This window comes from Heterodontus francisci, chromosome 10, assembly GCF_036365525.1.
Source record: "Heterodontus francisci isolate sHetFra1 chromosome 10, sHetFra1.hap1, whole genome shotgun sequence".
NCBI classification, from domain to species: Eukaryota; Metazoa; Chordata; class Chondrichthyes; order Heterodontiformes; family Heterodontidae; genus Heterodontus; species Heterodontus francisci.
Genome location: NC_090380.1, coordinates 33,654,747 through 33,669,560, shown reverse-complemented (window position 1 = coordinate 33,669,560; position 14,814 = coordinate 33,654,747). Strand labels below are relative to the sequence as shown.

The following is a 14,814-nucleotide window of genomic DNA, read 5'->3' as shown; positions in this document are numbered from 1 at the left end:
ATCCTGGAAAAAACCTGCCAGATTAATTTTCGACGCCGCCTGAAAATAACTGCTCTAGAAAAGATCCCAGTGACCTGTCTACATGTACCCGGACGCCAGACCAAAAGCGACTACTGACATCCTTCCATATCTTCTCTTTTTTTCTTCAAAAATTAGCAAGTATTTGACCAAAGTATTTTTTGTCTTTTTCTTGTAACATACCTCTGCAGAGAGAATTTCTGTATTTTTTTCAGTGTGTGTGAGAGTTTGTGTGTGGGCAATTTTAAAAGGGAACTTTCTTATTTCAATCTGTGTGTTAAAGCTTTGCTTTGTTACTGGATAAGTCTTGGTTTATAATAAACTGATAATTTTGTTGTTTATGAAAGAAACCTGGTTGGTGTGGTTTATTCTTGGATAAAGAGTCGAGTATATGATTGACCGCATCGGTAACTGGGTAAACATTTAAATATATGTTGTGACCATGGAGAGGTGGAACTAGAAAAGACAGTGCACTCCTCCGCGGTCGTAACATCCTAGCCAACATTTATCCCTCAAACACAACACTAAAAACAGATGATCTGTCATCACATTGCCGTGTGTGGGAACTTGCTGTGCACAAATAGGCTGCTGTGTTTCCTACATGACAACTGTGGTTACACTTCAAAATTACTTCATTGGCTGTAAAGCACATTGGAACATCCTGCTGTCCTGAAAAGCCCTACGTAGATGCAAGACTTTCCTTTTTTCAACATTCCACTGTTGCTTATCAGTTCTGCCATGGTTTGAAAACGTGACCTACTCACAGCCCACTGCCATTTTTAACTACGGAAATTAATTTATTTGCTGTTGTCTCTAAAAGAAACTGATATGACACCTTTAAATGGAGACCCCAAAAGGACAGGAATGAAACGATTAAACAAGAGCATAAAGGAATAAGAAAATTAGAAGAACATAAAGTAAAAAATTAAATAAGAAATTGATGAAGCAAAAACAGACCCCCTCGGAATAGTGAACCTTAGAGTACAGTATAGGGAAGGAGGAATAAAGAATCCAAGAGCATTCGAATGGAAAAACTATAAGAACAAGCATTAAAATAGAAGAAATAAATAGACAGACCATTTAAAATAAGAAAATATGAAAAAAAATTAAAAATAAAAACGAAAAAGGTACGAGCAAAAAAAAAAGAGAAACAGGAAGATGAGGGGGGAAAACGCACCAGTCCCTTGAACATCAAGGTTAAAGAGCTCGAAATCAGCTCTCCTGAAGAATTGATGAAAATAGAGTGGGAAAATAAAACTGTTGGTGTAAAGGAGATTTTATGGAGGATTTACTGAGAAATAAGCTTTACCGTAATTAAATAAAATTGAATATGTTTAATTGTAATATTGTTTCCCAGAACTATCTCTTTGACATGGATTTTCTTCTTAGGCAGTCCCTCGGGAACGAGAATGACTTTCTTCCACTCCAGAGTTGTGGATCCTTAGGTGACTGAATGGGATTTGCGTATAACTGAAGAATGGATGTACAGTTTGATGCGGGTTATAAAGATACTGTACATCGGCTGGCACCTTGCCATAGCCGGTGACCAGTTCTGCAAAGTGCTCTTCCTAATCCCGCTGTGGTCAGCTGTCACCTGGATATCTGACAAATACCTTCATTTTAACCGGTTTTCTCTTTGTTCCAACTCATGTAAGTATCCAAAATTGAGGAAAAGGTGAGTATTGAGCCGGTGCTTTCTGACGTATCCCGGAAATTAACTTTCTTTTTATTGAGACATGCAGCAGGGGACGCCAGTGTCATAATTTTTACAAAACTGAAAAGGGAACACATTCTATTCACAATATTATATTAATGTTTCGTTTAATATAAACAAATAAAGCGAATTTAAGCGATTACATAACTAAAGATTTAAAAAAAGAATTGTAATTTGTTCCCAGTTGCTAGAAAGACCAGCTGCTTCGAAACGAATTATTCCACTCACTCTTATTGGTTTGTGATGTCAACCAGGGTGTAATTCAAGATAACAGTTTTATAACATTAAATTATAACTTCAGTTATTTTAATATGTTTAACTTTTATTCATTACATTTATTGATTGCATGTATACATCATTGTAAGAACGACGATAAAATATGTAACTAAAACACGACTAGAAAACACTCAGCAAGTCTGACCAGACAAGTTAAAGCTTCAGCATTTCTTGTTTTTATTTCAGATTTCCAGCATCCGCAGTATTTTGCTTTTATTATTTATTATTAAAGCTTCAGGTTCGTACCCTTTGTCAAAAAGCGGGAAAATAGGTGTTCATTTGAATTAAATAAGGACAGGACAATAAAAGCAAAATACTGCGGATGCTGGAAATCTGAAATAAAAACAAGAAATGCTGGAACCACTCAGCAGGTCTGGCAGCATCTGTGGAAAGAGACCCGAAACGTTAACTCTGCTTCTCTTTCCACAGATGCTGCCAGACCTGCTGAGGGGTTCCAGCATTTCTTGTTTTTATATTATATAAGGACAGGACAATCTTCGACACGGCAATAAATGTAACTCAATTTATTCACTTGAAAACTCTATTGCGTCTCTGCCTGATCACAGGAACTGTTCTTGCTCTTATAGATGTTTGAATGAATGCTCCTTTAATTATATCTGTAATTGAAGCCAATTTCCGCGATTATCAGCCTGTGAATGTGAACGCCCAAGAAATATTACATCAACTACTCATCGCCAATGTTTGTGCTATACTGCTCTCTTTTGCCATTCCTTTGCACCCTCTATAACATTTATGTTTCATTGCTTCCTGGGAAGCAAGTTGGTTGTTTTTGAAATGTTGTGGGAGGGCTGGCTGACAACAACGTCTTTAATATACAAAAACGAATCCTCAGTTTGCATTGCTCATGACAAACAATGCTGCAAACCTGAATTGCTCCAGATCCGTGAAGTACCTCACCTGTATCATGCAAATGAGAGTCTCCTACGCAAATATAGTTTTCCAACCTCTACTTGTTTTGCAGATGGAGACCCGTGGTTGAAAGTAACGCGGGTCTGCATGAGATTTTTGAAAGTCATTCTGGGGACAGGGCGCCCCGGGTCGTTGCCCAGTTGCTGAACCCCGACTGCAGCTGCAGCTGCAGCAACAGCTGGACTGAAATCCTGCGGCAGGGTGGCGGTGACGTCAGGTTACAAAAATGGCGGCGGCGGCGGCCGGCGCGTGGAGCTGAGGGAGGAAATAGTACGTGAATATCAAAGTGGCACAGGGCGGGGGAAGCTGTGACAGGTCAGCAGCAGAATCTGAGTGAAGAGCTGCTCAGCTGAGAAGCAGTGTCCCGGGAGAGCAAGCTGCAGAATGGCCCGGGATTGGGCGCGAGCTCCGGGGATGGTTCTGAGTGAGCAGGAGGAGAAGCGCTTCTCCGACCTCTTCTCACTCGCACTGCCAGATGCCAACAGCACGGGCAAAGTTGCAGCCGGAGCGAAAGTTGGCGAGTTATTCCGAGCCTCCCAGCTCCCTGCGGACACTTTACACCAGGTAAGTGGAGACATTTGTGACTCCAGTTGCCTAATCGGGCATTGCATGCAGATTATTTTTCTAGTGCAAATTGCACTGCCGAAACTTTCTAAATTTGACTTCTTGCATTTTCCAATACACATGAGTTTGTTTTTTAATTTTCAAGTTGCTGCGAGTTGCCCATATCTCTAAAGCTGTTCTTGGAGGAAATATTTGCTTCACAGTTGATCTAATCGAAAAGTGAATCTTTTTTCATCGTTGTGTGAATACAGCAGATATCTGTGCGTTGGGCGACACTTGAATTCTCCCAATGTGATCGGTTGCAGCAGCGACAATCGCCACAAGCCTTGTCACTGATGCATTCACCACGCATATTTGTGAGAAACGTTTTGAAGTAGTCGCTCGTGTCATGTCAGTTGATTTTCTGCACTCTTCTGTTTTGAGGTAATTAATTCCTAAATCTTGCACAATCCCGAAAAAAGGTTTCCTTGTGCTGGGTTGAGAGTGTCGCACGTTTCTGATCGTGCAATCCATTTTCTGTTCATTCTCGAGATATAGGCATTGCTGACATCAATAGTTACCCTTGAGAAGGTGGTGGAGGTCCGCTGCCTTAAATTGCTGCAGTCCATATGATGAAGGTATTCCAACAGTGCTGTTAGCTAGGGAGTTCCAGGAGATTTGACCCAGTGACGATGAAGGAACCAAGGTATACATTCAAGTCAGGATCAATGTTTCATCTAACTTTTATGTTTGTTGTGTGCGGCCAGCTTGTTCACTGCGGGGCACATTCCCCGAATGTTGCATGGCCACTCACCCGCACAGCTTAGAGGGAACGTTGGTCAGGATGGTGTGTGCCTTGGAAGGGAACTTGGAGGTGATAGTGTTCTGGTGTGCTTGTTGCCCTTGTCATTATAGGTGGTATATGTTTGTGGGTTTAGCAGGCACTGCTAAGTAAACCTGACAACTTGCCGCAGATAGTCCTGTTATATAGTATACACTGCAGCTGGTGGAGGGAATGAATATTTAAGCTGGTGGATGGAGTGCTGATCAAGTGGACTGATTTGTCCAGGATAAAGAACATAAGAACACAAGAAGTAGGAGTAGGCCATTCGGCCCCTCAAGCCTGCCCCACTATTCAATAAGATTATGGCTGATCTGCCCCAGAACCAGACTTTAACTCCTCTTTCGTACCAGCTCCTCATAGTCCTCAACTCCCCGATATTTCAAAAATCTATCTACCTCCTCTTTAAATACTTTCAGTGATCTCGACTCCACAACTTTCTGGGGAAGAGAATTCCAGACATTCACTACCCTCTGAGAGAAGAACTTCCTTTGCATCTCAGTTTGAAATGAGTGTCCCCTTTTTCTGTAATTATGTCCCCGGTTCGAGATTCCCCCACCAGTGGAAACAGCTTCTCAGCTTCTTGATTGTTGCAGTTGTACCCATCCAGGGAAAGTTGAGAGTATTCCATCTAGTTCCTTTCTTGTGCCATCTAAGTGGAGAGTCAGGAGGTTAGCCACTTGCAGAAAACCTAGCCTCTGACCTTCTGTAGTAGCCACGGCATTTAGGTGACTGATCTAGTTGAGTTTCTATTCAATGGTGACCTGCACAATGTTGATAGTGGGAGAATCAGTGATAATACCATTGGATGTCAGTAGGAGGTGGTGGGAATCGTCTGTTGGAGATGATCATTACCTGGCACTTGTGTGGCAGAAACATTACTTGCCACTTATCAGCCCAAGCAAGGTTTAGGTCTTGCTGCATGACGGCATGAACTGCTTAATTGACTGAGGAGTTGCAAATGGAGATGAATATCATGCAATCATCAGCAAACACCCCCACCTTATGGAGGAATGATCATTGTTGAAGCAGTTGAAAAGAGATGGGCCTAGGATGCTGCTCTGAGGAACTTCTGAAGCAATGTCCTGGAGCTGAGCCTCCAAAAAATTGCAACCATTTTCCTTCATACCACTGATTCCTTGATCCCCATTAACTTCAGGCTCCTTGGTGCTTCACCTGGTCAAAAGCTGCCTTGTTGCCAAAGGCAGTCACTATCACTTCATCTCTGGAATTCAGTTCTTGTGTCCATGTTTGGACCAAGACTCTAATGAGGTCTGGGACCAAGTGGTCATAGAGTTATAGAGCACAGAAACAGGCCCTTTGACCCATCTAGGATAGCACCTATCTATCCTAATCCCATTTTCCAGCACTTGGCCCGTAGCCTTGTATGTTATGGTGTTTCAAGTGCTCATCTAAATATTTCTTAAATGTTGTGAGGGTTCCTGCCTCTACCACCCCTTCAGGCAGTGTTCTTTTTATTCATTCATGGGATGTGAGCGTCGCTGGCTAGGCCAGCATTTATTGTCCATCCTTAATTGCCCTTGAGAAGGTGGTGGTGAGCTGTCTTCTTGAGCTGCTGCAGTCCATGGGAGGTAGGTACACCCACAGTGCTGTTAGGAAGGGAGTTCCAGGATTTTGACCCAGCGACAGTGAAGGAACGGTGATATAGTTCCAAGTCAGGATGGTGTGCGGCTTGGAGGGGAACCTGCAGGTGGTGGTGTTCCCATGCATTTGCTGCCCTTGTCCTTCTAAGTGGTAGAGGTCATGGGTTTGGAAGGTGCTGTCTAAGGACCCTTGGTGCATTGCTGCAGTTCATCTTGTAGATGGTACACACTGCTACCACTGTGCGTCGGTGGTGGAGGGAGTGAATGTTTGTAGATGGGGTGGCAATCAAGCGGGCTGCTTTGTCCTGGATGGTGTCGAGCTTCTTGAGTATTGTTGGAGCTGCACCCATCCAGGCAAGTGGAGAGTATTCCATCACACTCCTGACTTGTGTCTTGTAGATGGTGGACAGGCTTTGGGGAGTCAGGAGGTGAGTTACACGCCGCAGGATTCCTAGCCTCTGACCTGCTCTTGTAGCCATGGTATTTATATGGCTACTCCAGTTCAATTTCTGGTCAATGGTAACCCCTAGGATGTTGATAGTGAGGGATTCAGTGATGGTAATGCCATTGAATGTCAAGGGGAGATGGTTAGATTCTCTCTTGTTGGAGATGGTCATTGCTGATCATTGCCTGGCACTTGTGTGGTGCGAATGTTACTTACGACATATCAACCCAAGCCTGGATATTGTCCAGATCTTGCTGCATTTCTACATGGACTGCTTCAGTATCTGAGGAGTTGTGAATGGTGCTGAACATTATGCAATCATCAGCGAACATCCCACTTCTGACTTTACGATTGAAGGAAGGTCATTGATGAAACAGCTGAAGATGGTTGGGCCTAGGACACTACCTTGAGGAACTCCTGCAGTGATGTCCTGGAGCTCAGATGATTGACCTCCAACAATCACAACCATCTCACTTTGGGCTAGGTATGACTCCAACCAGCAGAGAGTTTTCCCCCTGATTCCCATTGACCTCAGTTTTACTAGGGCTCCTTGAAGCCATACTCAGTCAAATGCTGCCTTGATGTCAAGGGCAGTCTCACCTCACCTCTTGAGTTCAGCTCTTTTGTCCTTGTTTGAACCAAGGCTGTAATGAGGTCAGGAGCTGAGTGGCCCTGGTGGAACCCAAACTGAGCATCACTGAGCAGGTTATTGCGAAGCAGGTGCCGCTTGATGGCACTGTTGATGACACCTTTCATCACTTTACTGATGATTGAGAGTAGACTGATGGGGCGGTAATTGGCCGGGTTGGACTTAGAGGCTTAGAGTTATACAGCAGAGAAACAGGCCCTTCGGCCCATCGTGTCTGTGCCAGCCATCAAACACCTAACTATTCTAATCCCATTTTCCAGCACTTGGCCCATAGCCTTGTATGCTATGGCATTTCCAGTGCTCATCTAAATACTTCTTAAATGTTGTGAGGGTTCCTCCCTCGAACACCTCTTCAGGCAATGCATTCCAGATTCCAACCACACTCTGGGTGAAAAATTGTTTCCTCAAATCCCGTCTAAACTTTCTGCCCCTTACCTTAAATCTCTGCCCCCTGGTTATTGACCCCTACATTTCTTCCTATCTAACCTATCAACACCCCTCATAATTTTGTATATCTCAATCATGTCCCCCCTCAGCCTTCTCTGCTCTAAGGAAAACAACCCTAGCCTTTTCAGTCACTCTTCACAGCTGAAATGCTCCAGCCCAGGTAACATCCTGGTGAATCTCCTCTGCACCCTCTCCAGTGCAATCACATCCTTCCTATTGCGTGCTGCCCAGAATTGTACACAGTACTCCAGCTGTGGCCTAACTAGCGTTTTATACAGCTCCATCATAACCTCCCTGCTCTTATATTCTATGCCTTGGCTGATAAAGGCAAGTATCCCATATGCCTTCCTAACCACCTTATCTACCTGTACTGCTGCCTTTAGTGATCTCTGGCCAAGTACACCAAGTTCCCTCCGACCTTTTGTACTTCCTGGGGTCCTACCATCCATTGTATATTCCCTTGCCTTGTTAGTCCTCCCAAAATGCATCACCTCACACTTCTCAGGTTTAAATTCCATTTGCCACTGCTCTGCCCATCTCACCAGCCCATCTGTATTATCCTGTGAGCTAAGGCTTTCCTCCTCACTATTTACGACACCACCAATTTTCGTGTCATCAGCAAACTTACTTATCATACCTCCTATATTCACGTGTAAATCATTAATGTACACTACAAACAGCAAGGGTCCCAGCACTGATCTCTGTAGTACACCACTGGTCACAGGCTTCCACTCGCAAAAACAACCCTCGACCATCACCCTCTGCCTCCAGCCACTAAGCCAGTTTTGGATCCACTTTTCCAAATTGCCCTGGATCCCATGGGCTCTGACCTTCTTAACCAATCTCCCATGCGAGACCTTATCAAAAGCCTTACTGAAGTCCATATAGACTACATTTTTTTTTTTAATTTCCAAAATATACTTTATTCATAAACATCTGTAAAAATTACATTGCCAGACAGTTTCCAAACAGCACCAAAAAATACAAACATTGCAAGGGAGATCAGTTTCCTTCAATACTGTCATGAGTTCCTTCCCAACCCTTCCGTTTCACCATTGTCATGTCAATTACAGTTTTACATATACAGCAATTCAGAATATTAACGATACAGTTCGAGGGGTTTCCCATGGATCCAGCCCCTCAGTCCAGCTTGGTGGGGGAACCTTACACTGTGGTCTTTCCCCATTGAGCCTTTGCTGCGGCTGCCCCAAGCTTTAGTGCGTCCCTCAGCACGTAGTCCTGGACCTTGGAATGTGCCAGTCTGCAACATTCGGCGGTGGACAACTCTTTGCGCTGGAAGACCAGCAAGTTTCGGGCAGACCAAAGGGCGTCTTTCACCGAATTGATAGTCCTCCAGCAGCAGTTGATGTTTGTCTCGGTGTGCGTCCCTGGGAACAGCCCGTAGAGCACAGACTCCTGTGTTACAGAGCTGCTTGGGATGAACCTTGACAAAAACCACTGCATCTCTTTCCACACCTGCTTTGCAAAGGCACATTCCAGGAGGAGGTGGGCGACCGTCTCTTCCCCACCACAGCCAACGCGGGGGCACTGGGCGGAGGGGGCGAGACTTCGGGTGTGCATGAAGGATCTGACGGGGAGGGCCCTTCTCACCACCAGCCAAGCTACGTCTTGGTGCTTGTTTGAAAGTTCTGGTGATGAGGCATTCCGCCAAATGACTTTGACGGTCTGCTCGGGGAACCATCCGACAGGATCCACCGTTTCCTTTTCCCGTAGGGCCTTGAGGACATTCCGTGCAGACCACTGCCTGATGGACCGGTGGTCAAAGGTGTTTTTCCGCAGGCTGATGAGGCAGGTGTCCACCCTCCTGTCCCGTACGTAGGCGATCGTATCCCTGAGTAGCGCGAGACTGTCAGAGATCTTCCTGCCGGGTACAGTACAGGTCTGATCGGGATGAATCACCAACTCCAGAGCAGACTTGACTCGACTGGCTATGACTTTGGACAGAATCTTGTAATCAACATTAAGCAGCGAGATGGGCCGCCAATTTCTGATTTCTGCCCTCTCCCCCTTCTGCTTGTAAATGAGGGTGATGATGCCTTTTCTCATGGTCTCTGACATGCTGCCGGCCAGGAGCATACTCTCGTATACTTCCAGCAGGTCCGGGCCGACCCAGTCCCACAGGGCCGAGTACAACTCGACCGGTAAGCCGTCGCTCCCGGGGGTTTTACTCGTCTCGAAAGACTCGACGGCCTTTGTCAGCTCGTCCAGAGTTAGCGGCTTGTCCAGTCTCTCCCTCCTGCTGTCATCTAAGACCTCTGTGATAGATGACAGGAAGGACTGGGAGGCTCTGCTGTCTGTGGGCTTCGCGTCATACAGCCCAGCATAAAAGGATTTGCTGATCCTTAGTATGTCGGACTGCGAAGACGTTACCGAGCCATCTTCTTCCTTCAGGCTGCTGATAACAGAGCTCTCTCTGTGTACCTTTTGGAAGAAGTAACACGAGCACGTCTCATCCTGCTCGATGGAGCGGACTCTGGACCGGAAGATGATCTTGGAGGCCTCGTTGGCAAAGAGCGAGGCCTGCTGGCTCTTCACCTCTTGGAGGTCCTCCTTGACCTCGACCCCCATTGACTGCAACCGGAGTAGATTTTGCATAATTTTCTGGAGTCGGGACAGTTCCCTCTGTCTCTCTCTCGCCTTCTGAACACCTTTGTGGATGAAGAACCTCTTGATGTTCTCCTTCATCGCTTCCCACCAGTGAACTGGAGACTCAAAGAGGGGTTTCACGGTCCTCCAACCTTTGTAATCCCTTTTGAGTTCCTCAACGTTCTCTGGGGTCAGCAGTGTCGCATTGAGCTTCCACGTCCCTCTGCCAACCCGCTGGTCGTCCTGTAAGTGACAGTCGGCCAGTAAGAGGCAGTGGTCGGAGAAGAACACCGGCTTGACGTCGGTGGATCCGACCGTGACAGCACGGGACACAAACAGGAAGTCAATCCTGGAACGGGCAGACCCGTCCGATCTTGACCATGTGTATCTGCGCTGCGCTCCGTCTGCAGGTTTGCTGAAGACGTCGTGCAGTTTGGCATCTTTAACTGTTTCTATTAGGAATCTGGACGTAGCGTCCAGTTTGCTGTCGTCACTGCCGGATCGTCCAGCCGCATCGATGATGCAGTTGAAGTCACCGCCTAGGATGACCGGCCTGGACGTCGCCAGCAGCAGTGGGAGCTGCTGGAAGACGGTCAGCCGCTCGCTGCGTTGTACCGGGGCGTACACGTTGATCAACCGGAGCGGAGCGTTGTTGTACATCACGTCTGCTACGAGGAGGCGGCCGCCCACCACCTCCTTAACTTCGGAGATGGTGAAGTTACCTCCCCGCAGCAGAATACCCAGGCCGGAGGAACGGCAGTCATTACCCCCCGACCAGATCGATGGCCCGTGGGACCACCATCGCGACCACTGCCTGTAGGTGCTGAGGTGTGGTATTCCACACTCCTGCAGAAACAGTAGGTCAGCTTTGACCTTGGCAAGGTAATCTAAGGTTGAAACACATCGCGTAGTCGATTTAATGCTACGCACATTAATGGAAGCAATTCTTACACCCATATTTTACTAAAAATTAGTTGTTGCTTCCCATACCATTTGTCCTCGCTAGTCCCAGTCCTTCCCCTTCGGGATGTTCCTGCATACCCATCGTATGCGCAAGCAGTTTCACGTTGGTTGGGCTCAGAAACCCCTCCTGATTTTTCATGCAGGGTTTGTGCCGCTCGGGTGACATCGGGGGGGTCTTGTAGGCAGAGAGCATTGGGTTGTCCTCAGCTGCTTCCATCTGTTCCTCCTCGAAAACATCACAGCTCCCGGTCTCCCGGAGCTCAGGTGCGCCAGACGTGTCTTTGCTCCCGGTGTCCCGGAGCTGAGATGCGTTGGCCACGTCGTTACGTGTGGGGAATTTATATAGACTACATCAACTGCTTTACCTTCATCGACAAATCTAGTCACCTCCTTGAAAAATTCAATGAAGTTAGTTAGACATGATCTCCCCCTGACAAAGCCATGCTGACTATTTCTGATTAATCTCTGCCTCTCCAAATGGAGATTAATCCTGTCCCTCCAGATTTTTTCCAATATTTTCCCAACCACTGATGTTAGACTCACCGGCCTGTAATTACCTGGTTTATTTCTGCTACCCTTCTTGAATAATGGTACCACATTCGCTGTCCTCCAATCCTCTGGTACCTCTCCTGTGGCCAGAGAGGATTTGAAAATTTGTGTCAGAGCCCCTGCTATCTCCTCCCTTGTTTCACTTAACAGCCTGGGATACATCTCATCTGGGCCTGGGGATTTATCCACTTTTAAGCCTACTAAAACAACTAATACTTCCTCCCTTTCAATGCCAATATGTTGAAGTATATCACAATCCCCCTCCCTGATCTCTGCACCTACATCGTCCTTCTCCATAGTGAACACAGATGAAAAGTAATCATTTAAAACCTCACCTATGTCCTCCGGCTCCACACACACATTGCCACTTTGGTCCCTAATGGGCCCCACTCTTTCCCTGGTTATTCTCTTGCACTTAATATACTTATAAAATGCCTCAGGATTTTCCTTTATCTTGCCCGCCAGTGTTTTTTCATGTCCTCTCTTCGCTCTCCTAATTACTTTTTTTTAGTACCCCCTACACTTTCAATACTCATGTCGTGCCTCCGCTGTTTTCAGTGCTCCGAATCTGCCATAACCCTCCTTTTTTTCCTGATCCAATCCTCTAAGCCCCTTGATATCCAGGGTTCCCTGGATTTGTTGGCCCTGCCATTCACCTTAATGGGTACATGTTGGTTCTGAACCCTCACTATTTCCTCTTTGAATGACTCTCACTGGTCTGATGTGGACTTTCCTACAAGTAGCTGCTCCCGGTCCACTTTGGCCAGATCCTGTTTTATCATATTGAAATCGGCCTTCCCCCAATTCGGTACCTTTATTTCCAACCCGTCTTTGTCCTTTTCTATAACTACCTTAAATCTTAGAGTTATGGTCACTATCCCAAAGTGCTGCCCCACTGACACTTCTACCACTTGTCCAGCTTCATTCCCTAGGATTAGGTCCAGTACTGCCCCTTCTCTTCTAGGACTTTCTACGTACTGGCTCAAAAAGCTCTCCTGGATGCATTTTAAGAATTCTGCCCCCTTTAAGCCTTTTGCACTAAGACTATCCCAGTTGATATTGGGGAAGTTGAAATCCCCCTACTATAATTACCCTATTATTTTTACACCTCTCTGAGATTTGCCTACATATCTGCTCCTCTATCTCTCCCTGACTGTTTGGAGGCCTATAGTACACTCCCAGCCAAGTGATTGCCCCCTTTTTGTTTTTAAGTTCTACCCATATGGCCTCATTTGAAGAACCTTCTAAGATATCATCCCTCCTTCCTGCAGTAATTGACTCCTTGATCAACAGTGCAATGCTACCTCCTCTTTTATCCCCTCTCCTGTCACGCCTGTAGATTCTATACTCTGGAATATTGAGCTGTCAGTCCCGCCCTTCCCTCAACCATGTCTCTGTGATAGTAATAATATCATATTTCCACGTGTTAATCAATGCCCTCAAATCATCTGTCTGACCAGTAAGACTCCTTGCATTAAAATAGATGCAATCCAGCCTTGCATTATTCACTTGTGCCTTATCAGGTCCAGATTTCCTCTGCCTTCCAGACTGATTCAGTTTCTCTTCCATAGTTGACTGAACATCAACCCCCACTGTACCTTCACTCTGTATCCCATTCCCCTGCCAAATTAATTTAAACCCCCTCAACAGCACTAGCAAACCTCCCAGCAAGGATGTTGGTCCCGTTCCGGTTCAGGTGCAACCCATCCAACTTGTACAGGTCCCACTTTTGCCAGAAACAGACCCAGTGATCCAGGAAATTAAAGCCCTCCCTCCTGCACCATCTCTTCAGCCACGCATTCATCTGCTCTATCCTGCTATTCATATACTCACTAGCACGTGGCACTGGGAGTAATCCAGAGATTACAACCTTGAGGTCCTGCTTTTTAATCTGCTACCTAGCCCCCTAAATTCTTGTTGCAGGAACTCATCCCTCTTTTTACCTATGTCGTTGGTACCAATGTGTACCATGACCTCTGACTGTTCACCCTCCCCCTTCAGAATGTCCTGCAGTCGCTCCGTGACATCCTTGACCCTAGCACCAGGGAGGCAACATACCATCCTGGAGTCACGTTTGCGGCCACAGAAACGTCCATCTGTACCCCTTACGATAGAATCCCCTATTCCACTCCTTTTCCTTCCCTGCTGTGCAGCAGAGCCATCCATGGTGCCACGAACCTGGCTGTTGCTGCTTTCCCCTGGGAGGCCATCCCCCTCAACAGTATATAAGCGGTATATCTGTTTGAGAGGGGGATGGCCACAGGGGACTCCTGCACTACCTGCCTGTGGCTGCTACTCCGCCTGGTGGCCACCCATCCCTTTTCTGCCTGTGCAGTCATTACCTGCGGTGTGACCACCTCACTAAACGTGCTATCCACAACATCCTCAGCATCACGGATGCTCCACAGTGAATCCACCCACTGCTCCAGCTCTGAAATGCAGGTAGCCAGTAACTGCAGCTGGATACACTTCCTGCACACATGGTTGTCAGGGACCCTGGCAGCATCCCTGATTTCCCACATAGCGCAGGAGGAGCATATCACGGGTGCAAGCTCTCCTGCCATGACTTACCTTTAGATTAATTAGTTACTTCCTTTTAAAAAAAAAACAATTACACTAGGGGCCTTATTCTACTCCAAACACTACCCACTACATTCTAAATTACACTAATTTAAAACAAAATACTAGTAGTGCTCACTTTATCACTTGAGGTCTTTTTTAAAAGAAAAACAACTTTCCCTTTTATTAAAGCTATTTAAATTTACTAACAGCTCTTACCCAACCAGTCACCTTGCAGATTTCTCATGATATCACTGTAAGTCTTTTTTTCCCCTCTTTCGAGTCTCAGCGCGTGCCGAGAGAGACTTGTCCTGCTTTTTGTGTACAGGACATACCTGGGCAACTTTCCACATTGCAGGGTACTGGAACAGCATGGCTAGGGGCGCGGCAAGTTCTGGAGCACAGGTCTTCAGTACTGTTGCCAGAATATTGTCAGGGCCCATAGCTTTTGCAGTATACAGTGCCTTCAGTCGTTTCTTGATATCACGTGGAGTGAATCAAATTGGCTGCAGTCTGGCATCTGTGATGCTGGGGACTGCAGGAGGAGGCCGAGATGGATCATCAACTCGGCAATTCTGGCTGAAGATTGTTGCAAGCGATTCAGCCATATCTTTCACGTTGATGTGCTGGGCTCCCCCATCATTGAGAATGGGGATATTTGTGGAACCA

At 46.3% G+C, this 14,814-nt stretch overlaps 1 protein-coding gene across 4 annotated transcripts in view; it reads left to right on the top strand.

The window, feature by feature from the left end:
• Positions 1-2,978: 2,978 nt before the first annotated feature.
• Positions 2,979-14,814, top strand: part of reps2 (RALBP1 associated Eps domain containing 2) — a 292,361-nt gene continuing 280,525 nt past the window's right edge. For 3 of the 4 annotated variants that reach the window (XM_068040419.1, XM_068040421.1, XM_068040422.1), the window contains exon 1: positions 3,317-3,502. In XM_068040419.1, the coding sequence (XP_067896520.1) occupies positions 3,414-3,502 (89 nt within the window). In that variant the 5' untranslated portion in view covers positions 3,317-3,413. Of the gene's footprint in view, positions 3,503-14,814 lie in introns of all 4 variants that reach the window. The other variant, XM_068040420.1, reaches the window with a different exon arrangement.